This window comes from Lasioglossum baleicum, chromosome 14, assembly GCF_051020765.1.
Source record: "Lasioglossum baleicum chromosome 14, iyLasBale1, whole genome shotgun sequence".
NCBI lineage: Eukaryota > Metazoa > Arthropoda > Insecta > Hymenoptera > Halictidae > Lasioglossum > Lasioglossum baleicum.
This window is the reverse complement of record NC_134942.1, coordinates 10,274,207-10,296,961: the sequence shown is the minus strand read 5'-3', so window position 1 is coordinate 10,296,961 and position 22,755 is coordinate 10,274,207. Positions and strand designations below refer to the sequence as shown.

Sequence of the window (22,755 nt, the reverse complement as noted above, 5' to 3'; positions counted from 1 at the left end):
GGCTACAAAGAAAGCAAACCTTCGATAGAGAATCGTACGGACTTCGCTATCGCATGGGGACATCGGGGATATCGATCGGGAACGCGATGGGACCCTAATTTGTTGCTAAAACTGTTAAACAACGAATCAACATTGCATTACACCCAAATATAATACTATAAGCCCTCTCGTCGATACAGAAAAAAAGCAGAAACAAGTCATTTGGACCCATTACAGTAGTTCTATTGTCAAATTCTTTGAAGATCTTTATAGTTCGATGCTTCTTTATTTTTGCTATAAAGACAGAAAATCCGCAATGAAGATAACGTTTTCGCAAAGTTCTGATCGCAATCGAAAAGGGAGAAACGGTACATCGCGACGCCGCGCCGCGCCGGAAACGGGAAAGGATGGAGGAAGAAGGGACGATTGACGGAAAGAGAAGGACAAAGGGACGAGAGAGCAGAGCCACGGCGAAAGAGAAGCGAAACCGTGAACACTGCGGGGGTGAGGGTGGAAGAGGAAAGGAGACAGTTTACTGGGGGTAGGGTGAGACCCCACAAAGGCAGTGGGGCTCTTTTGATTCGCGAGCTAATTGGAATGCCGCGGATGCCAACGACGATGGAACGGGGGTTGGGTTATCCCCCTTTTCAAGGGTGGGGGGCTCCAGGGGGTCTTGGAAGTCCTGGTGTAACCCAGGGAGAGGCGGAGCTTACATCTCGTGTAGAGGGTGTAGCTCGAGATATCGAGGCTTATCACCTCCACTCTTTTCTCTGCCACGTCGATTTTGATCCGCATCCCCACACCGAGATTTCTTTGCTGCGCGACACGGGAATATTTCAGAATCGCTTCGAAAAAATTGCTTCAACAATTTTTTATTCGTCCAACTATACGCCGAACTTTGGGTTTCTTTTGTTTTCTAAACGTATGCGGTAGAAAATGGGCCGTTACAGTAATGGTGGTTGATAGACCGATTTTTATGAAAAATACATTTTTTATGAATTTTACGTATACCGGAAATGTATATTTCACTGTTTAGACATAAAAATAAATAGCGCGATATAAGAAAACTATCTCTAAAAATACAAAATTACTCGTGGAAATAAATTTGATCGTACACCATGCTTGGTATCATCGAAAAGTCCGCTCAATTAGTTAAACAATCTCCACGCGTGGTTCATCGGATCCAAACAGCCTAAACCAGATCGATATGAGCGTAAAGTCAATTGAACGTGCGTAGACAGATTCTAGTGCTGCAAAAGATAAATAAATGTCGAAAAGGCCTATTCACTGTCCTCGTTTCGGTTTCAGGGATTCGTTCACGTGGAGGAGGGTCGCCTGGGCTAATTGAAATCGGAGGAAACCGCTCGTGACGTTTCCCTCCGCTCGGACGGCGACGAAGCGCAACACAAATTTTATTACGGCGCGCCTCTATCCACTTCGTTAGATACCACTTTGTTTATCATTCGCGGATATTAAAATCGCCGGTGTGGTGCTGCGTGTGTGTGGACTCCACCCCGGGTCGCGTGCAACGGGTTGCTCGTCAGCCCCCCGGAGCCTCTTGCCCCCACCCCCTAGGGCAATTTCCATAAATCCGGGGCTTTTTCGGATGGCTCTCTCCCTCTCTCTCTCGCTCGCGATGGATACCGCTGTTTCGAGATTAAAAACCGACGGCTAAGAATTCAACTCGTTCGAGCTGATGCCATCGAGCCGACCTCCTCTTTTCTCCGTCCCCGCTTTTTTATTACTTTTCCAACGGCCGTTTATGAAATTACGTTTTGCCCTTTTTTCCCTCCCGTCCGCAAGCTAATTGCCGGAGCGTCCTCCAGCCGCACGAATTGGTACCAGGGTTTGGAATTGATGTAACCGTCCCCATCACCCCACCTCCCCGAAATTATGTCAAAGCGTACAGCAGAAACGTGTTATTAAACGCGCTTTTTTAAACGTCCATGTCCGCGCGTCGCGGATAATCGACGTTCAAATATTTGTAATTGAACGCTTTTGGAGAGCGAAAACTCCGATGGTGCTCTTTACTCATCGCTTTTCCATTCGCGCGGACTATTATTTCACCGGCGATTGGGTCATTTTCGGGTTTAATTCGGACCCGTGACTCTGTCACTGGCTCGGGAAATATCAATGCGGGGGTCGTGTTTAATTCTACTACAGGAAATCTTCTCTCTCTCTCTCTTCGGTATTCCAGTCAAAATCTCTTGACTCCCTTTTTTCAGGAAAAGAATTTTTGTTTAACGAGAAACGTGGAAGTTGTGAGTACAGATACAAATGTATAAGTTATTGTAGCAACAAGGGTTTGGTTTTGTAAGAAATGAGATCCCCAAAATTTCGAATTTCCGAAGATTAAGGGGTGGAATCGCACCGGTGCGTACAAAACCGTGATCACAGGAATTGTCGGAACGATCAAAGAGCATTCCTTTGCGCGCAGCATACCAGTAACCCACCTCCGATTCATATCGAACGGTATCTGGATTTGCAATCCACTTAGGCAACGGCTAGCACGTATTAGTCTGACCAAAAAATCTCTGAACCTCGGCAGTCGAATTCCAAGTAGAAACGTATTCTCAAAAAGTCCTCAATATTAATACAATTTATAGGATAGATAATCTGTCGAGGTACGATAAACGTTTTAGTGAAAAATCAAGGACTCGTGAGGTTTCTAGGGTAATCCGCGTTTCAGATGAGGCTGCTCGCCCCTCGGCACGGTCCAATTAACGTTGTAGATGCGATAACAAGTGGCCACCGTTTAATTTATCGTAGGATGAAACGACTGGTCGCTACAAATTGCAATATTCTTCCGAGATTCGCTGTCTCGCGTCACCGAACAGCATGACCGATGCTCCCGTTATTAAGGGGCGAGAAGCATACAAATATTTTCGCTGCGATTAGTCGCGGCCAATGTGGATGTTCTGCACCTGCATCTACGGAACCAACACCATACATCATAACTTCGATCACGGGGACGCGCATTGGTGCAGGAAGAGCTTCAATAACGATGCAATCTCATTCAGACAGTCGCCAGCGATGGCTACGAACGAACACCCCTTTCGAACCCGAACAAATCCTCAACGTGTCCCTACAGAATATTCTCGCGCGATCATGATTCTTAAAAGAAATATTCGTGTGAAGTGACCAACTTAAGTAATGAACTGTTTCTCGCATATTAAACGTTTTTTTATTTGTTACGAACAAAAGTTTAGCAAATCTACAATCTTGTCTAAATACATTAACTTGATTTTAGCCATTCGTTTGAGAAGACAAATGTGAGAACGTTACTATCGTTAACCATTTGACCACTTAAGGGTTCAAAAACTATTGATGTTCAGTAGCTACAACAGCGCAGATTTGTTTGAAGTTTTGCCGAAGGATGGGCACTTCGCAACTGTCGCTAATCGCGACCACGAATATACATGTCGTAAAAAGCATAACCGCGTTGCCGGAGCCCGGTGGCAGGGGGATGTACGCGGAGGGGTTGCGTACAGCTCGCATTCATAACATCAGACGGGGTAATAAAAGTCAGCACTCCCTCCTCTTCCTACTTCGCCCCCGCTATCGACTCGAGAACGGTAGGGGTCGCGGAGGCACGTAGGTGAATCAAAAAGCGACAAGACAGGGACGACAGGGTGCGTATTATTTGGTAACGTTCGCGGATTTTTCCATGAATTTTCTCATAAAATGGAACCTGTTCTTTATTCCCTAGACTTACACGATCCTCCAACTGAACTACCCCGTTGCTTTTACTAGAGTCTTCGGAATGTCTTGAAAAACTCAGCACTCGATGATGCAAGCGATAACTAGCGACACAAGTATCGCAAATTCCATAAGGATTCATTAAACGTTTCTTGCCGAGGGTGCAGGATCAAAGATCACGCAGCAGGCTCCCGTGGCCGATTAAAGGGAAGAACGATCGTATCTTCGACAGTCATTTTGTCCCCAAACATAATCCCCCTCGCTGTAAACTACTTGTTCACCAGGGGGCCCCCTCGTCAGGGGTCAAGTGTTTCCGCACACTTAAACGCGTCGAGGGAACATCAGAGGAAGGGACGCCACCGAAAGAATCGCAACTATTTCATTTCGGGACAGATTAGACGGATTAGCGACCGACGACACGACGATACGCTATTTAGGACTGTCAGTTATGTGACTGCATTCCGCAGGGGTTACCGGGGAATATTATTTTTCCGAAATCATCCACGCAACGCCCGCGGAATCTTCAGAGTCCCCCCGCAACACCACCTGGCCCCGTTTTTATACCCTTTGTCCCTTTTATGCCCTTCTCGTAACAATTTGCGGCGGCTGTATATCGTGTAATATCCTTCTATTGTAAATATTTCAGCCCGCTGCACATGCGGATTTATGTTACAGATACGCTGCGATGGAAAGCCGTAGGGAAATCGCTTTGTTCGAAGCTGTTGCTGCAGGCGACGACGAGAACGTTTATTCAAATTCTGGAAGGATAACTGCTCGATACATTACTTACCAGAAATGGTTTAATACATTTTTCAATATTAATCAACGGCAATTAATTTTTTTTACCTCGTAGCGACCTAACGAGTTATATGTTCAAACGAAAGCTCGTGTAACGTGTTTGAGGGTCCAAACGGAAGGGTGTGATTATAGAACCGAAAATTGTTCTTTTTTAGCAACGCACAAGGGTATTAATTTTACTTAACTACAAAGCGTTTCATACATAGTATCTATAGCAGATCCATGTGTGTTAATTAAGTACCCCTTTTGAGAGTTCAGGATATCTTTATCTGCGCTAAAACCTTTTGTTCCGGACAAAGGGATTAAACCGAAAATCGGATTCGGACGTTTAATTTAGAGCAACAACGAGCTTCCGTCGCGTTGCAGATGTAACCAGTCAAAGGGTATCAAATCCCGATGACGAGTAACGCTTTTAATCAAACAAACCTACACATACGTAAATAAATAACTGTGTAATTAACAAACTATTGATGCAACCATACTATTTCCCATCATTTACTCACATATAACGACTATTTTTTCCATTCATACAGGGTGTGGCCGGACGGGTGGTACAACCGAGCAGGAAAAAAAGGAATTACATTTTTTTGTTTGACGCTTCGTTTTCGAGAAAATCGAGTTTGATGATCGTCCGATGTGTCTGACCATGATCAACCAATTCCACCTTGTGCATATACTAAACTAAAGCACGCGAAACTGGCGGAACTTTAAACTCGACTTTCTCGAAAACGAAGCGTCAAACGAAAAAATGTTATTCCTTTTTTCGACTTATTTTTACATGTAGTTACATGGCCGTCCGGCCACACCCTATATAATTCAATTAAAGATACGTGTCCCTGAAGTCCTGCTACTTTCATAAAAATACATTGCTTTGTTAAGAAGACACAGAAATAGAAAGTTACTTTTTTATCATTGATTATACTTCTAAAGTTTAATATTTTCATAAAAGTATATCATAATAGCTAGTTTTTATTATTATTTAACCCGGCCGCGCGTCTCGCTTCCTGTGGCGGTCCTAGTTCTCCTAGGCGCCATGAATAGCGCTTATGGTAATCTTTGAAAATCGGCCGTCGCGGATAGTCACGGTCGCTCGCGAGTCAATAATTCCGAACCCTGCTCTGAGTGAAATTACAACCCAGAACTTTTCTAAGAACAAGTGTTATCCGTTTGCTACAGTTTTTAATTAGTTTTTCAAAAGTTATAGTAGTTTTTCCATTGTGCTTATTGAGAAGTGTTCGTTCTTGCACCTTCAACACCTGGACATAGCAAAATTCTGTAAATAGATCTGTCTGCTATTTGGTAAGTTATAATGTACTATTTTTATATGTAGATACACTATTGAGAATATTGAAGTATAAAATGGCCATATATTTCGAATACTTTCGGACATACAAAGGCTTACATTTTGTTCGTATCAGTTGTAGTACTGACTATAAATACACTGTATGTATATTGTTATTAGAGGCAATTAATTGTTCATAACCTGTCATGGAAGTCTATAAAAATTGATTGACAGCGATAGCGTTAATAATACTTGCAATAAAAAATACCTTTCTTTTACTAACACAAGCTTTCTCTGAGCATCAGGTAGAACTTAAATATTTGCATTTGAACTATAATCTTGGAATTTTATTTTATCTTCTATGCGTATTTTAATGAGGTTATTGACTTAACAATCTGCATGTTATATTTATTAATTGTATTGTAGAAAATAACTTAGCGAGAAACTTTTAATGATAGACTTTTGCAAGAACAATGAAACAATAATTGTGTGGCCTCTCACAGGTATTTTAAATATTATATGCTCATTAATACTCGCTGTAACACATGACGTTCACAAACATAAATACTATAAATAACAGAAAGCAGTACTTTTGTTAAAAATATAAGTTACAATGCGACCACTGGTGTTTTTTGTATCCTGTAAAAAACTATGTAGTCTTTCTGATAAAAAATCTATCGCTAAGTTTCTGGACTAACATGAAGATTGGCAATACTCGTTTATAAAATATAATGTAATTGAAAGATCACAGCTTTCTTAGCAGCTAAATATATATATCGATAGTTGTATACTTCAAGTATGCAAATACATTATGCGGTTAAGGAAAAATTAAATTGCTAACTAAATATGATACTTCGCTAATTAGCAACTGCTAAAAGAGCAGTTCGGTAGAAAATTCCTGTAGCAATGTGCTATCAACGATTTACTTAAATACTATCAAATGTATATTACTGTTATACCTGGGCACAACGATTTACTTAAATACTATCAAATGTATATATATTACTGTTGTACCTGGGCAGTATTTGTGAAGTTTAAACTTTTTTTTTTTAATGTTGGAGTACTTGCAACAATTCCATTGAATTGTTAACTATAAGACTAGCAATAATTCCATTTATCATATTATGTACGAGCATCTCAAATGCCTCAAATAGGCATTTCATTGGCAGCTCAAAACGTTTAGCAATATAAAAATTATTGTATATAAATATATGATTATATTTTCTTTCGTATGTGGGTTATGCTGCTAATATTTTTCAATGTACCATTTTTTGCGTGTCTTTGGTCATTCTTAGCAGCACTCAGTCGTTTTACCAGCGTGGTGATGTTTGCTGTGCATTCTGCTGATTCATTAACGATGGTCCACTGTAACGATCAAATATAATATGTTAAATTATAAAAATTACAAAAATTTCTCTACCTAGTAAAATGAAATCGTTCGTACCTCCATGCAATGAGGGGAGCCAGTCTCTCAGTGAGTCTTTGGTAATTTCTCTCTAATTCCCGTTGATAATCACGTTGATCCGGACCAATTAGGTTTTTGTTCCTTCGCAAGGCATCAAGACATTTTTTCGAAAAGTCTTTGAAACACAAACGCAATTTGTGTTGCAATCGGCTAGGCTGCGCATTTTGCTCTCGCAATCCAGAAAGAAAGACGACCGCAACTTCGGCGGGTCCTTGATTGACCGTGGTACCAATGCAACCTTGAAGGACCATCTGCAGCATCTTCGGATCAGGTGGTTCTTGGGCGGTAGCTGCTGCAACCTAGAAAGTCAGAAAGAAATTAAATAAAAGTAGAGAACAAATTGTATTAGTCTTCAAACGATAGATACCTCTGCTGTCTTCTTTTGAATATCCTCAATTGCAACTTCAATTGGACTAAGGACGATTTGCTTTCTAGCAACCACACGAATCCTCGTTTTCAAGTATGGGAAGTGTGTGGCCACTGTTAGGATAGTTTTACGCTTGCACTGCTCCCTCAATTCCCCATGAGCCTTGCCACCAGGTGTGAAAGGTGTTGCGTACACAAATCGCTCTAAAAATATTAGCAAATGATGGATAGAGAAAATATTAGAAAATAATGGACAAGATGATCAAAAGACTACTCACTGATATTAAAGTTTCTGTGGAAGATGGTAGGTCTATGTCTGAGTTCGTGTGGCTCGAAGTAAGGTTCCACATAAGTGATTTGAACATAAGCTTTGTCCGGCTCCAGTTTGCTGGGGTCTACAGGATTGGAGTCCTTTATTATCACAATGTTCTCAGCGCCGAATCTTTCGGCGTAAAAATTCTCCAGCCTCGAAAATATTTCTGGCAGTTTAGTCAAAGTAGGTTCTTTATAGACAAACTCTTCTCCAGCTAGGTCCCCAAATCGTCCTCCATAGAAACCTACTCTGAAGTAGGTGCCAAACACCCTTTTGCCAGCTAGTTGCTCAACTCTTGTATACGCTTCATGCAGCTTTCTTTAGTCAGAGAAACATAATAAAAATACACAGTCCTATTGAAAACGACATTGATGTCCTGGTCGGTAAATGTGATCTTGAACTTACCCATGAATGTTCGCTAGTTTCTTGTAGTCGTGTGCAGCTTCCGCTATCGGTAGCAAGACTCTGTACACGTCAGGAATAGCCTCATACATTCCAGCTGCATGGAAAGAGCTAGCAGCGTGTTCCAATAAACCTGCTAATCCACTTTCTGAGAAGTCAGGGCCTAAGCAAAGACCCTCTTCCCTGCGAGCTAACACGTCGTCGCCAACAGCGCTTTCTTCTAAAGCATTTGGAGTGACAGGACACAGGGCAACAGCTCCGACCGGCCTGCCACCACCTCCTGGCTCCAAAAGGTGCAAATATTCGGCCACTAATGCAGCACTATGCACTAAACACATTGCTGCTTCTGTGTGGTTCTTTCGTTCCATGTGTTGTTGAGCCATGTTTGCCAACCATGTCAATCTGAGATCTGGTGATCCTTGATACCCCTTTGCAATTCTGTGTAATTAAGCATAATTAAAGGTCAATGTTGCGTTAAAGTTTGCTTCAAAGACTGAAGATAGGTACACACCTGTACATAAGATCTAAAAGCATCTCCGGGTCCTCCTGGAACTCTTTCATTTTCACTGTATCGGACAGTATCATATGCAAGTTGAACAGAAGGTCCTTCACTTGCTCGGGGAAGCTCGTGTCAGCCAACTCCGTGTCCCTCTCAGCATAGACCAACACCGTCTTCAAGGCTCTCCTAAGTGCACCCTCGCTGGGAGCTCTTCCTCTCCCGACGAGAGCTGATAGGGACGTTGTGACTTGCATCTTAACTCGTGCGAAATTCTGCAAACCGATCGTTTTATTCTTCTCGTATCTTTGAATTCTTTGAATTCGTATCTTTGAATACGCACATTCCCTATTTCGAAATTCTGACGCATAAGCAGGTAAAGACTGGCAGCGGCATGACTACGAACAGCGCTCAGAGGAGAACTACATCTGGTGAGCAGTGTTAAGCAAAGATCACCGCATCTTTCGCTTTCCTCATCGAACAGAGCGCTGTGGTACTTGAACACCAGAGCTCGTTGCGTGTTGAACATGTGTTGTAAGACGGATGTGCTCTGGTTCCTTGCTAGAGCCCTCAGAAGCACTTTTAGCACTGCTCCAACCACCGCTCCTATATCATTTAAAAAAGTTATGAGCACAATAGAAAATATAGTCTAGCTTCAGTGCAAAAAACATTACCTCCTCCGCCATCAGCCTGCACGACAGTCTCTAGAGTATCCAAAACCACAAGCGAGGCTTCCGCTGCTAAGGCACCTTCTATGTGAGCATCTTGTTCCACAGCTCTTCCTTCCGATTGCTCGCAAGATCTTCGTAGATCCGAAACAAACGAAGATTGTAACAAGTTTACAAAAATCTAACGCAGCCTGTAAAACACTCACCTGTAAGGCATTTGGTCCTTGCGCCACCTCAACTTCTCCCCATTGATCCTCTCTTTTCTGCGCAACATCATCTCGCTCCTGGCGCTACCCTGACCAAGGATCACATCCTCCAATCTCGATCTGATGTCGCTGGTAGCAGCGGCTTGAGGAGGCAGTCTCTTCAAAGCTTTCTTGCCCTTGTACTCGAAAGCGGCGGTAGCAATGTTGAGAACTTGAAGAAGGCACAATATTCGTCTGGAACTTAACTCTGAACACCACTGCACCAACGCAGACTGTTCCAGACCCTTGAGCACCCACAGCACACACATCAGAAGGTGTCGCGTGGCTTCCGAGCTCAAGGACACTCTGCATTGGGTCCCTGCAGTCTCTACAGAGACTCCACCGGCTATAGCAAGCGCTACCGATTGAGTGATAGACCCAGACTCGTCTGGATAGACGCTCTTATCTTTGGAATCCCAGTGATAGAGCTGAGGCAAAGCATCCATGATGATGTTCAACAGTGGTAAATAGAGGGCAGCGACCCTGGCTTTTGCTGCAGGATCGGAATACCTTGAATCCACGTCATGGCAAGCCATTAGGTGACGAACAGTCCCGATAGCCTTATTCTGAAGCATTGGGTTTGGGATTTCCAAGGTGTTCGACAGATCAGACAACACAATCCCTACTAAAAAGTGTTGCTGCCTGAACTCCTGGCTAAGTTCGGAGAATCTAGCACGATCTCCAGGCACGAGAGTTGATATCAAGCTACCAGAGCTTCCGGTAGACGGACTTGGCGATGCTGGCGCAGATCCTGAAGTGTACCCAGTTCCGAAAGGAAGATTCAGCGCCACGTAGTGTTCATGAGAACATACCGTTCGAACAAGGTCCAGTTTCAATGCGTACAAAGCTGCCGAATCAGGAATGTGCATGGAAGCGTCCGACAGAGAGCAACAGGCTGCTCGAACGAGGGACAAGACGAACCCCCTGTCCATCACGGATAGCAAATCCGATAGAAAGTTCCCAAGGCTCGATATTAAATTATTGGGGACCCTAGTTTCCTTTCCACAACGGGCTACCACTTCCGAGGTCAACGCTGCTGTCAATGTAGCCACGTCGTCGCAGAATTGGGGAGAGAACCTCGATTTTCGAGCAGCCTCCAGCATCCCCAACTCCGACAATGTTACTACCATGGAACGTACGATCAACTCTAAGAAAAACCACGAGTAGGTCACTGCTAGTTCTCTAGCTTGCCCTGTGGACACGACCCAGTGCAAAGCTAGTTCCTCGTGTAGCAATCTTCTCGCGGGTTGGCTGTTGATGGAAGGCGATTCCTGACGCATCGAAGCTGTCCGATCCAACCCTCTCGAGTGTACTTCCATTTCTAGGTCTTCCAAGGGCAGGTCAGGGTTACTCTGTGCCCTGACAATGCCCGGAGTGCTCGCCATCCTTGGTAAAGAGCACTGGTATGCCACGTAGGTCGCCAAAAGCGCGTGCCTACCGTGTGCATCCAACTGACCATCTGGCAGATTGGTAATATTTCGCACTAATAGACCTATAGCCTCGAACACAGTCGCTGCCACGTTCAGCGGTTGCGATGGCAGCGTAGGGGGACGTACCAGGAGCGATATTAATTGATCCAGGAGCTGAGGTAATGACCGCACTAGCGCGGAATGCGAGGCCCTTGCCAATTCCAGCAGAGCTGACTTTAATTCCGATTCCATCCCAGCCTCGCCGATACGTGGGGGTACTTGGCCGGTTTCCAAGTAGCCGCACAGCGATAAAAACCTGCGATTTTGAAAATTAGTGTCTCTTACTAAATGATTGCGAGTCTTATGGCACTCTGGAGCATTACCTGTCGATGTATTTGTCTTGTGGGTGAACGCTAGAGACCGGTTCCAGAATCACTGTGAAAACGCCTCTGTGCGCGTCCACCCATCTGGTACCTGGCAAAAGGACATCAGGTGCTATGTAAGAGTAGTTCGCTGGGGGTGGGTCTAACATTGCTGGTAAACTGAACTCTCCGGATTGCAGGTGGCCGTCTCTTAGAAGCGGTAACCACTGAACATGACAAATGTGTTTATGTCTTTAGCAATAATCTAATACGTGGATATCAATCGGTATAGCTAGTTTATTTTACCGTGTAAGCTACAGCAGTCTCGACATTCGGCTGTTCAACTTTCTTCTGACAACTGATGTGGTAAAACGTGAACAGCAAATGATGCTTCGCACTCAAGTCTGCGGGTAATCGAATTTTAACTTCGTCGTAGAAGTTCGGATTTTTGTTGTGATACGAGACTGATGTGAAGCACTCGTGGGTCATTTCTGGACAGGATGATCTTCCAAATATGGCCGTGAGGGCATCAGCTTCTTGTTCCCCACCCATCAATTGAATTCTTACTGCGATGTTCCTGGCTGAACCGGTTCTTGAGCTGAAGTTCGCTTCCTGTAACCAGGCAATTTAACATGATGAATCGGACGATCGACCTAGCAAAAATGGAAGCGAAAGTTGAACTTACCTTAGGATAAATATAAAGAAGATTTCTGTAAGTTAAGTCTGGCGAAACAACTTCGCTTGGAAACTCCAGTATCTCCTTTACTGGTCGACTTTTCTCGTCTGGATATGGAACTAGTCTTCGTAGATCAGGATCCAAGCACCTAGGCAATTCTTCGGGTCTCGGACTGAGATCTAGCTTCAATATACCTGGAAGACATTTTAACCTCTTCAAATTGGAGCCAGGTCTTCGTAACTCCACTAATAATTTATAGAGGTCTTCATCCCTTAAACGTTCGCTTTCTTGCTTGAAGAAACTCGAAACAGTCAGTGTTATCGGTCTGAAAGGAATTTGTATATAAACGTATGTGTACGGTAACATTGCGTAACAACGTATTTACCTAAATGTGTCGAGGCAGTTAGCAAAATCGTCCGGAGACCAGCTGCGTCTTTTATCCGAACTCCTTCTTTCAAGGGAACCTCTTCTGGTTGGTGGCTCCACCTTCTTGCGCCATTGCTCTAGACCTCCCGATTTTCTGTCTAAGGAGCCAGCACTGCCAGTGCTATCGGTATCTCCACCACCCCCTATCACACCAGAAAGATGGATAGCGGTCCACGCGAGTGGCATTCGGTAGCGACCTAATCGTTCGCACGCTGCCGAAGCGGCTGACCTCACCTAATTTTAAATAATTTAATCGATAATCTAAGATTACACTATCTTAAGCACTTTAACCAATCTCGGTGAGCCACTCTGTATATAAGTACCTTTTCTTTATTTTTATCGTCCCGCAAATACGGCTCGGCACATTCAGAAATATCACCTTGCAACACCTTCTCGAGTCTGACAACTAAAAACAAATCTGGGCTCGGTTTGCTGATACTCATCACGCAGCTTCTCGCTAAAGTGCTGGCATCGCTGTACGCAATGTGGCTGCCAAGCATTCTCTTCAAGCCTTCGGAATTCATATCCACATAGAAGTTTTCGGACACCTTTTTCTTTTCTTTGGAATCGTATAACGCCAAACTCGCGAAAATTGGTTCGACTTCTAGTTCCAGTTTCAATTGAAGACATTTTATGAGGATCTTATGAGAAAAAGGTTCCGAGGGCTCTGGGGCGATCCCGATTTCTTGCCACTCGTCGTCTGGAGATGCTGGGGGTGCATATAGTGGAAATAATGCTTCCTAAAATTGATAATAGCGTGTAGTAACTAAGATCACATAATTTTGATGTATCGGTAACATGTAAAGACTCACTTGTCTATCTTCGGAGCGTTTCTGCTCGTTCATCTGATCAATAGTTTCTGGACAAACACGATCCAGTAAGCTGGGAAGAAGGGGATCATGTTGGGAATGTCTTAAATCCAGACTTGCCCAAGAACCTCTTGGCGTATCCCCACAATTTGACAAATCTTCTTCTTCGTTTGGTGATCCCGATCCATTCGTGTCCTCTTGATCCACCTATTTCATATTTATTAGGTTGTTAATATCTGAATCCGAAGCTTAAATTATTTACAATTAATATTTTCGATTGAGCACCTCAAAATCTTGTCTGGGAGTGTCCTGTAACAGTCTGTCTCTCGCAATGGGAGATACCCTACGCTTGTATTTACGGTGATCGTAAACCCAGTCAGAAGTGAAGCTTTCTATGCATCTTCTCACATATGCGGACACAGTATCTCTAAAGAGTAAAACAATCATGGTAGTAAAATCACAGGAACAATAATCTTACTATAGAGAAAAAGGATCTTACAGAGCTTCGTGGGGAATCACTGCTTCTTCCGTGCGAATCTTCCTTTTGACAATTTGTAGTTCGACATCCCCAGGTGGGAAGTCTAGTATCAATTTCAATGGATCACGGTCGAGGACCGATTGATGTTGTGCAAGAAACTCTTCGTAGTCTAATGGCTCTAATACCTCGCACAGCGACATCTTAAGACATATTATAATTAATTATCACACATGTTTTGGGTACTCAAAGTAAGATTATGGTTGATGCGTGACATACCGTTGAGGAGAAGCCTGAGAATGAGCTGCCGCTCTTAGACAAATCACGAGAATACGAGGTAGAAGTAGCAATTTGACGCCTGACGTCTGCTGCATGTTGTTTACTCAGCTTTTGAGTAAAAGCACGTTGTACGGATGACATCATAAATGGTTTGGTGGTGTACTCCTTCTACAAAATCTAGGATATTATGTTTAAAAGTTCATTAATTGCAAAATCACACAATGTTGCTAAAAACTTTGTTCAATTGTAATTCAGATTCAGCTACAGTTAGTGTAGTGCTCACTAAAAACTATTATTCGTGCAATTGAATAAATGATTATTACTGTGCTGTATTTAGGATATTATTAAGGTATATTTAATAAGCGTCGATACACACTGATAAAAGATAATACTTGCTTCACATTAAGTTTATTAAAAGTCCATTGCGCGAAATCTCGGAACTCCTCTAAGTCAATAATCCAATATTTTGACAGTTCTTATCATAAGCCCTTGTTGTACCAGGGCTATACCTTTGCAAGTCAAAATTCCCAGAAGTATAGTATAAATAGAAAGGAAACTGATGAATGAAAATCATAATGGGCCGTCTGATTATTACTGTCATCCCACGACGGGAATAAGAAATTAATATTTCGTCGATAATACCAGTCGATTAAATTTTCCAAATATTATACGATTATATCGCTTGAAAATTAATTAATCGCAATATTTGTTGTAATTATAAACCGACGCGATTCATCTAGGTACTTTTAGAACGGCCACCTTGTATTTTCTGCAGACACTAGCTTTCAGTTTTTCCCTAGATTTAGAATATATCGAGTACAATTATATGTAAAATAGATTCCAACAACCTTGCAAAATCTCCATAAATGTGCAATAATTTTTGTTTACACGATGATGCTGTTCTTCTGAATAAATTTAGGATGATCAGGGCTCCCAACTCACGTCCAAGTATCGATCCACTGGCGCGCAGTTCAAATTCTGATACGAATGATTGCACTTTATTCATAAAAAGAAGATACTACGACAATAAGATTTACGGAACAGGAAAAAGTGAATTTTTGTATCACACTGTTTTATATATTTAAAGAAAATATGAACATCACAGGAAGAAACATTATCAGTATTATTTCCATGTTCTTGTTATTAAACTGGAAAGACTATCGGAGCTTAAAACTCCTGTGGCGTTTATAAAGTCGACAATTTAAAATAACATAACACATGCAAAAGTAAAGAGCGTAAGAACGCTGCAAACGTTTAAGTATAATGAAAATATGGTACACGGCAACAAAGTGTTCCGGACTAACAAACAAGCAAGAAAGCGCATAGACACAAGCAATAAACACTTTTATTTATGCCAATTATTTTGCCGGCTTTCGGGAAACAGCAGCAACATGTTCACCCGAGGAAGCCGAACTATTTAACTCGGAACAGGTTCGGGTAAACAGGGTGTCGACGTCGGGGCCCGCTGACTAAAGACAGCGGCGAAGGGGCTAATTGCGCTATCGATTTTCCGTTTCGCGAAAAGCAGAATTCGCGGATGCAATTCCGCGCCGTGTAGCAGTATCCACGGTGGAAGTTGGAGATAAAGCTACGAGCCGCCGCCTCCGAATAGGACGAGGTGTCTTTATTAGGAACGGCGCATCAACGCAATAATCATAACACGATCCACTTGCATTTCACTGGCGCGTTAACTGTGTCTAAGGCGTGGAAGAACGACGACGATAGAAGGAAAGAGAGAGAGAGAGAGAGACGGGGTGGTGAGAGAGGATGGAGAGGAGGATAAGCTTTAATTGTATAAATACAATCGCCAGGTTCTAGTGAATTTCTCGGGAAAGCATTGTTCCCGTCGCGGACGTCTTCGTCTCCGCTTTTCACACTTTATTTTTCCCTGTCTTGGAAAGTCTACGGGCACACCAGGGCGTTTTATCCGGGGACACGATTACGTGGAACGTTTCCCTGCGCTCGCCCCCGCAACCCTCTTTTCTCGTTCTACCCCCTTTTGTAGCCTCATTAAAATGAAAACCCGTCGACGACGGCACGAGCCGCGCCGCTCGCTCTATTTCTTCAAATTCAATGTTCGCGATCCTCTGTTCCCGCGATTGAAAGCGCGCTGTAAAGCGACCGTGCGCACGGGATAACAAGTTGCCGGTGTGCCTAACGCCGTGACTTCGCGATGAATATATGGGTTTGTAAACTCGACTATGCGGTGATGAGTAATGCATTCGCGAACCAGAACCAATGCTATTTAACCGGCGCCCTGCGAGAACGCGACTGATGGATTATTCAACAACGCTGTTTCCCCCGAATGTAACCGCGTTCCCCGCGCTGTTATTTATGAAGAACGACAGAAGAATATTGAAGTGATAATTGCGTGGCACGCTCGTTACCGTTTAATGCAATCCTGCGCGAGAACTGCGAATGCGCTGCGTCACCACGACTATGGGAAAAGGATTGAAAACACAAATCTCCTTAAAAGAAATAGATGCTTCGCATCAGGTACACGAACGCGCGCATTTGTACTGTTCCGGGGACATGTATAGTGCAAAGTGGCACTGTGGATCTGCTCTGTATCGTGACAACCACTGTGAGATAGAAATAAAACAGTTTAAGAACTGTATGAATCTAAAAACCTCAACGTTGAAAATGTTTATGACGCGCGTAAAGGAAGAACTTGAAATGCTTGCAGGCAGTGCTGAAGGTGGTTTCCCAATTTTAGAAGCTTCACCTTTCCAATAAATTGAAAATTGGATCGTCTAGCAACGTTCAACGTCAATAGATTGAACACTCTAATTGGCAGAAGTTTTTCAATTCGCAACTACAAATGAGTTTAAAACTAAATAAAAAAATTGGCGAGTAGATAGATAGGCGTCATTGCAGAATGATTCAATGGTTAGACTATATTATAGTAGACGTTGAAACGAACGAGAACGAAAAGAAGCGATTAAATGACATCGGGAGTATAATTAAGTGGCAGCACATGGTAAAGGGTATAGCAGAGTTTGAAATTGAGATCTCTGAAGCGAATGTCATATCGATCGCGTCAATCCGGCCTGGATGTCCATACTGTTGACAGAGAATTTCTTCGAGCAGCGTTGTAACTGTCTCGAAAGCTAACTGGCATGTCGTAAAGGCAGCAGGTGGCCGTGTCATTGGGGAAAGAAGAAGATCCAATGTTTGCCAGAAGCGAATTCACAAAGGAACACGTTCTTCCCTTTGGCCGTGTGCTTGTCCCTCCCTTCCGACGAGCCTCGCGAGAGAAACTTTCTATTCTACGGGTAATTTCGCATTCTTCTCTGGCTGTGATACCGGCTGTGATACCGAGTTTCCGGTCCCACCAGAACCGTTTCCCGTTTCGCATGAAACGTATCTAAAAACTGTTCGTTTTTCCGAGTACAGAGCTAGGTAAACTCGATACCTACCTTTGACGGGCGCGCGCTGCGCGATCAGAAGAGTCTACAAATGCCCCTGATCACAGAAAACGTTGCATAACTCCTACATTTAATGCCTCGCTTCCTCGAGTTTATATCTAAAAAATTGCGTTACCCGCCGCTTTCACCGGTTCCAAAGCGCTTCGGCAAGCGAAGATTTCAACGGCGTGGACACTGCGGGAACGGCATTCGAGGAATTTTTGCTAAACAGCTCCAGTGACCGCATAACAACTTCATAAATAAATAAAAAGCTTGCGCGCGGTGAAAGAAAACGCGAGATACCGAGAGCGCGATTACGTTTCTCTCGTGCGGTTAAAAAAGGGACGAAATGTATATCCAAAAATCCATGTAAACACGTTTTTGTCGAGTTCAGCATTTCACAATATTCTACTGAAAAATCCTGTGAGGTACAACTAACGCGCAACTGCATAAATAAAATAGTGGCGTGCAGCGAGTGTAAATAAAAATATCCATCAGAATTCCGTATTAAATTTTGTGTACGCGGACGATCGCTTCGTGTTCCGTTAATTAACTTGCCGGGCGCAGAACTTTGTCTCTTCTGTGGCTAAAAACTGTCTCCTAATCCCCCATGACAAGCACTCGTATTTAGTCATGGTAAAATGCGCCCCGACGGGGTTTAATCCAAATTTGCAGGGCCAGTTGCGTGTAAGCTTAATGAACACTTAGGGGGTACGGACACACCGGCAACGTATTGGAAGTCTAAGCTAAAGGATTCAGCTTTGATCTCGCGGTAAAACTCCTGGGATTTCGCCGGGGAGGAACTTTAATGGCGTAAAAGGATTTTTCTCGCGACAGTGCTCCGGTCTGCGTCACGTAGAATTTCCGCCGGTCTCCTTAAGAAGGAAATAATGTAGAAAGAGTTGATGGCTCGTGACAGAATGAAAAGTACTGTTCGGTATCCCCGGTTACTTTTCTCGCTTTCCTCCTCTCTCTCTCTCTCTCTTCCTCCCTCTCTTTTTCTCTCTGTCTCTCGGGTTTAACAAGATATTTTCTGTTGCGCGGAAGAAGGAAAGAAAGCAAGAAGGAACGCTGGACCAGGAAGCATTCATTCTGCCGCGCTTATTTTATTAACGCGTAGTTAATTCCCGCCGCGTATCTTTTCTCTCGGCTTTTTTATTCTATTTCCCGCCATACATCTTCTGTCTTTTTACTCGTTATCATGGCTGTACGCGAGCGCTTTTATTTTCTCGTGCCCCTTTTTATTCGAAGGGATCCCGTTCAAATCGGTCGTTCGAATTAAACAACGTTAATCTCGGAAGTCTGGGAGTCACGTACCAGTTAATTGTATAGTTTCAAGTATTTCGAACCGGAAGAGTGGGGAGAAACTCCTCGGAGATAGCCCTTCGATAAAACGGTCGGGCTTTTATTGGTTTCGGTTGTAAAGATACGTACAGGTATAACTAGAACTAAGGCGCTCATAGCGCGATGCGTTCCCGTCTTCCGTTTCAGCCGATTCCACAACTGATCCAAGCTACTTCCTTTATTAGATTTCCTTTTTTTTTTTTATTTCCGTGAAACGCGGCCGCTCTGGGGCGCGCCTGTATTTTTCAGATTTCGCTCACGGGTTTTACTATCTTTTCGCCATTCCATTGAAGGGGAAACGTTGCCGTAACAATTTCTAAGTGAAATCTGGATTCTAATTATTGCGGATCGCAAGGCGGCAGGAAAAGAGCTAGAAAAAACTTCTTTCATCAACGAAACTTTGGCGGTCGATTGCGCTCCGGAGCGAGATTATTTCAGAGGAAAAAAGTGAACAGCGATAGCGGCCCTCAAAGCCGAAATATGTTAATAATATAATCTGACGCGATGATTGCTCGCCAGGCTAGGCTTCGAAACGACTGGGAGCGCGTTAGCGTGTCTACAGTCTACTTGCCTTTAAACTCGTCAATGGCGATCGTAAAAGACGAAAGCTGACGTCACGGGAAGCGGAAAGCTCACGAGTGTCAATAAATTGTGTTGTCGATGAGGTAGAATCGATTGGTGTGCTCCGCGAACTAGTCAATTAGTTCGCCAATGCTCCCCGAAATATCTAGACGCGGTTATGCGAGCGTCTGGAGCGCAATAATTCATTGATAAAAGATTAATCGTTTAGGAACTGAAACTCAGTTTTCTTACAGTTCCAATCTCGGAACTAATGCGAGATTAAAATGTGTGTAAAACGTTGAACACGGCTGCAGTTTCTCGTAGAATTGTACGAAAGAGTTCTACGCGACGTAAGTCTTGCAATTACGTTGGATAATCATTACAGTCCCCATTTAAATAACAGAAAATCTCGGGGCTCCTTATGCAACGTCGGTCTCCTCTGTTTCAATGTCTACATTTTCTAATTAGCAGGCAACGGAGGGAAGCGCCCGACTATTACAAGCGATGCTAATTACTGTTTTTTCTTAGTTAAGACGGAGTAACGCTCGCTCCTTGAAGCGCAGAAACTCCGTCAGATCTCAAGGGGGTTAGCGAGTGGCGCGGTTACTCGAACCGGATGATTAAATTCCCAAAAGCAGTCGCTGTACTCGCGATTCATCGTCTCCTTGAGGTGTAGCTACAGCTACAGGGTAGGTCCTGGAAGACCTCTGTGGTGGAGATGCCTATAGGTGCAAAGGCCTTGAGGATGCAGCCTAACGTACCAAACCTAATCCTGAGGAAGTCGATGCGTCGGGGTTAACGAAGCGCCGCATACAACGGGTGTCGGGTTAATCGAGTTCATTCAGCCCGGTCACAAATTCCCAAATTCATCGGACCCATTCGTTAAGACCGCTTAAGGCGAAACATCGTGACCGTTTTTTACCGTGTCCTTTTCTCAATTTCAAAATGGCTTCCTAGCCAGATATCATCATTAGTATTCCCTTACCCCTGCGTAACTTACTTCGAATGCTCTAACAGCTTACCTAAATTTTTGCTACGCTCAAAGCGATGCAAAGTGAATATAAAACACGAGTTATTCACAGTGTTCCCACTATTTCATACACCCCTGTAGGAAATCTGGAAGGGCCTCGATGAAAATCAGAGAGTGATCCTGCTCTAGATTGTGACTTGAAAATGATCGATGGCGACACCATTAAAAAAAAGATAACGACGGATCCTTCGGGCCTGTCCTCGTGTTTTGAGGAAGCAATTATTTGCACACGATTGATATATTCCGCGTCGCGGGGAATCCCCTATTATTTTCAGCGGTGTGTTACAGTCACTGATTACGTTCCGTATATTATAACCGCGGGTACGTATCACGCGAGACACGAAGCGGAGAAAAATATAGAGGGAAAGATAGCGCACGGTTTCCCGAGAAACATGTCTACAGCATTAAGGCAGACACATGTCCCGATGTCGGGGATATTTATGATCCCGGAAATCTCTGGGGGTAGTTACTCGACGACCGCGATGACGATATTCTCCGACTGAAAGTGGAAGGAAAGAGGCGTCTGCAACGTGACCGTAAAGATTCGAGTGGATAGTTGTTCCATTAAAATATCCTTGGATGTCCGCGCTGACAAAATGGACTCTGCTTGAACGATTTATCGGAGCTCGGTTGGCGATTCCGTCTATAATCCCACTGCCACTTTCCTGTGATTGTTTCAGACAATTTTTATCTCGCATAAATCTGTATTTTTTTGTACTTGGTCAAAGATCAGTGTCACTCATACACGATTGATGTGGCAATTAACGGGCAAACGATATAGTGTATTCTTGATTGAATGAAATCTGGATTTAAAAGTAAATGAAAGACAGGCTTAACGGGTAAAGCTTCGGATTGATTTCTACATTTTGGTTGTCCACACGAGAGTGAAATCGATCATGGACCATGCGATACGTCCCCTCGAAAATCACATTGTACCAACTTTCAACCCCTTATTTCTGCCGGGATGGTAGCTACAGGGGAAAATCGGATTAACTGCTTTTTCCTCTAGCCTCTGCTGGCGCGCAAAATTCTGGAAAAAGTCGGACACATTTGTACGCATTTTGCAATTATTGTGGTTTATTGTAATTTCCAAGTATAATCAATAGATTGCGCATTTTCTGCATTTTGTGACAAAAACGGCTAGATGCAATTTGAATTGGTAGACAGATCTAGTTGAACACCTCTCCTGGATGTAGGCAACGCGTCCGCGGTCTTCTTGTTGGCGTGTAACTAACGGAACGCAATAACAACGTGGACGGACACGGTCTTTTTCGTTTTTCCTGGGAAAAACCGGGCATTCGTATCGAGTAATGGATATCGATCCATCCGGTGAAATTGGATAGCCCCGTGCTCGACTATCTCAAAATTTAATTAACGTAAGCGATCCGGTTTCTTCGGACGGTATCAAAAAGCTACGAGGAGAGGGCCGCGAGACACGAGTTCCTGAAACAACCGAGGTAATCTGACGAGCTCTTACCGCGAAACAGAAACGTAACTTTCGGGGGAGTGGTTACATGGTGAAAACTGGCGGCGCGGCGCGGCGAGGTGAAATTATGGGCGAACGTTAAATGTGATTCTTAACGTGTAATTCGCGCGTTGAACAGGGAGAATACAGTGCGGGGGTACAAGGGGCTAGAACAGAACGCAACGCAACGCAACAGGGGGGATAGAAACGCGAAAGGAAAAGGATTAGAGTTGCTCGTGGCGAGCGAAGGAAACCTGGAGGCGTTCCTCTAGACTCTAGACGAAACCTGCTCCTCCCTCCCCGGTCCCGGTGACGAATGCAAGGCAAATAAGGAAGGTGGAGGAGAATAGTGGAAGCTTAATGTCTGGGTCCTGTGCAGTCGAAATAAATTAAACACGGTCTTACACCGCTTGCCTCTGTGCTACGGGTGTGCTTTCGAGGGCTGAGTATCCCGAATTTCGTCCTCGTCTGCCTGGATATTTATTCAGCATCTACCTCTTCTGGTTCCCTCCACCTTGTAAATTAATAAGACAGAACAAATACGCGAGGCTAGCTGGCTGACGCCTCGAACCATCGAGGGATTACCCACGACGAGATTAGTCTCGCAAAAAGCGCAAACACCGCTGCAAAAATTCCCCATAGGCGGCGGCGACGCGGTTGGCAATTATTACAATGTTTCTACGAAGTTTCGCGCCAGACTGATCAAGCTGTGGGACTGACAGAGACATTTTCCACATGCGAGTTAAAAAATACAGTTATCATATTTTTTTGGGTTTACAAATATATAGGTACATACATA

The 22,755-nt window shown here is 43.7% G+C and overlaps 1 protein-coding gene across 2 annotated transcripts; it reads right to left on the bottom strand.

Moving 5' to 3' along the window:
* Positions 1 to 5,297: 5,297 nt before the first annotated feature.
* On the bottom strand, positions 5,298 to 14,699 carry Zir (dedicator of cytokinesis). 2 transcript variants are annotated; one of them, XM_076437867.1, is made up of 19 exons: positions 14,526 to 14,665; positions 14,150 to 14,326; positions 13,895 to 14,073; positions 13,681 to 13,822; positions 13,399 to 13,602; positions 12,910 to 13,326; positions 12,546 to 12,820; positions 12,170 to 12,485; positions 11,791 to 12,096; positions 11,506 to 11,711; positions 9,675 to 11,438; positions 9,475 to 9,602; positions 9,144 to 9,406; positions 8,816 to 9,075; positions 8,308 to 8,742; positions 7,868 to 8,220; positions 7,591 to 7,793; positions 7,203 to 7,522; positions 5,298 to 7,123 (listed from the first exon to the last, which is right to left on the bottom strand). In XM_076437867.1, the coding sequence occupies exons 2-19, from the start codon at positions 14,291 to 14,293 to the stop codon at positions 7,069 to 7,071; spliced, it is 5,970 nt and encodes a 1,989-aa protein (XP_076293982.1). In that variant the 5' UTR covers positions 14,294 to 14,326; positions 14,526 to 14,665; the 3' UTR covers positions 5,298 to 7,068. The 2 variants fall into 2 exon arrangements, with proteins under 2 accessions (XP_076293982.1, XP_076293981.1); XM_076437866.1 differs by having other exon boundaries at positions 5,758 to 7,123; positions 14,546 to 14,699.
* Positions 14,700 to 22,755: the final 8,056 nt, after the last annotated feature.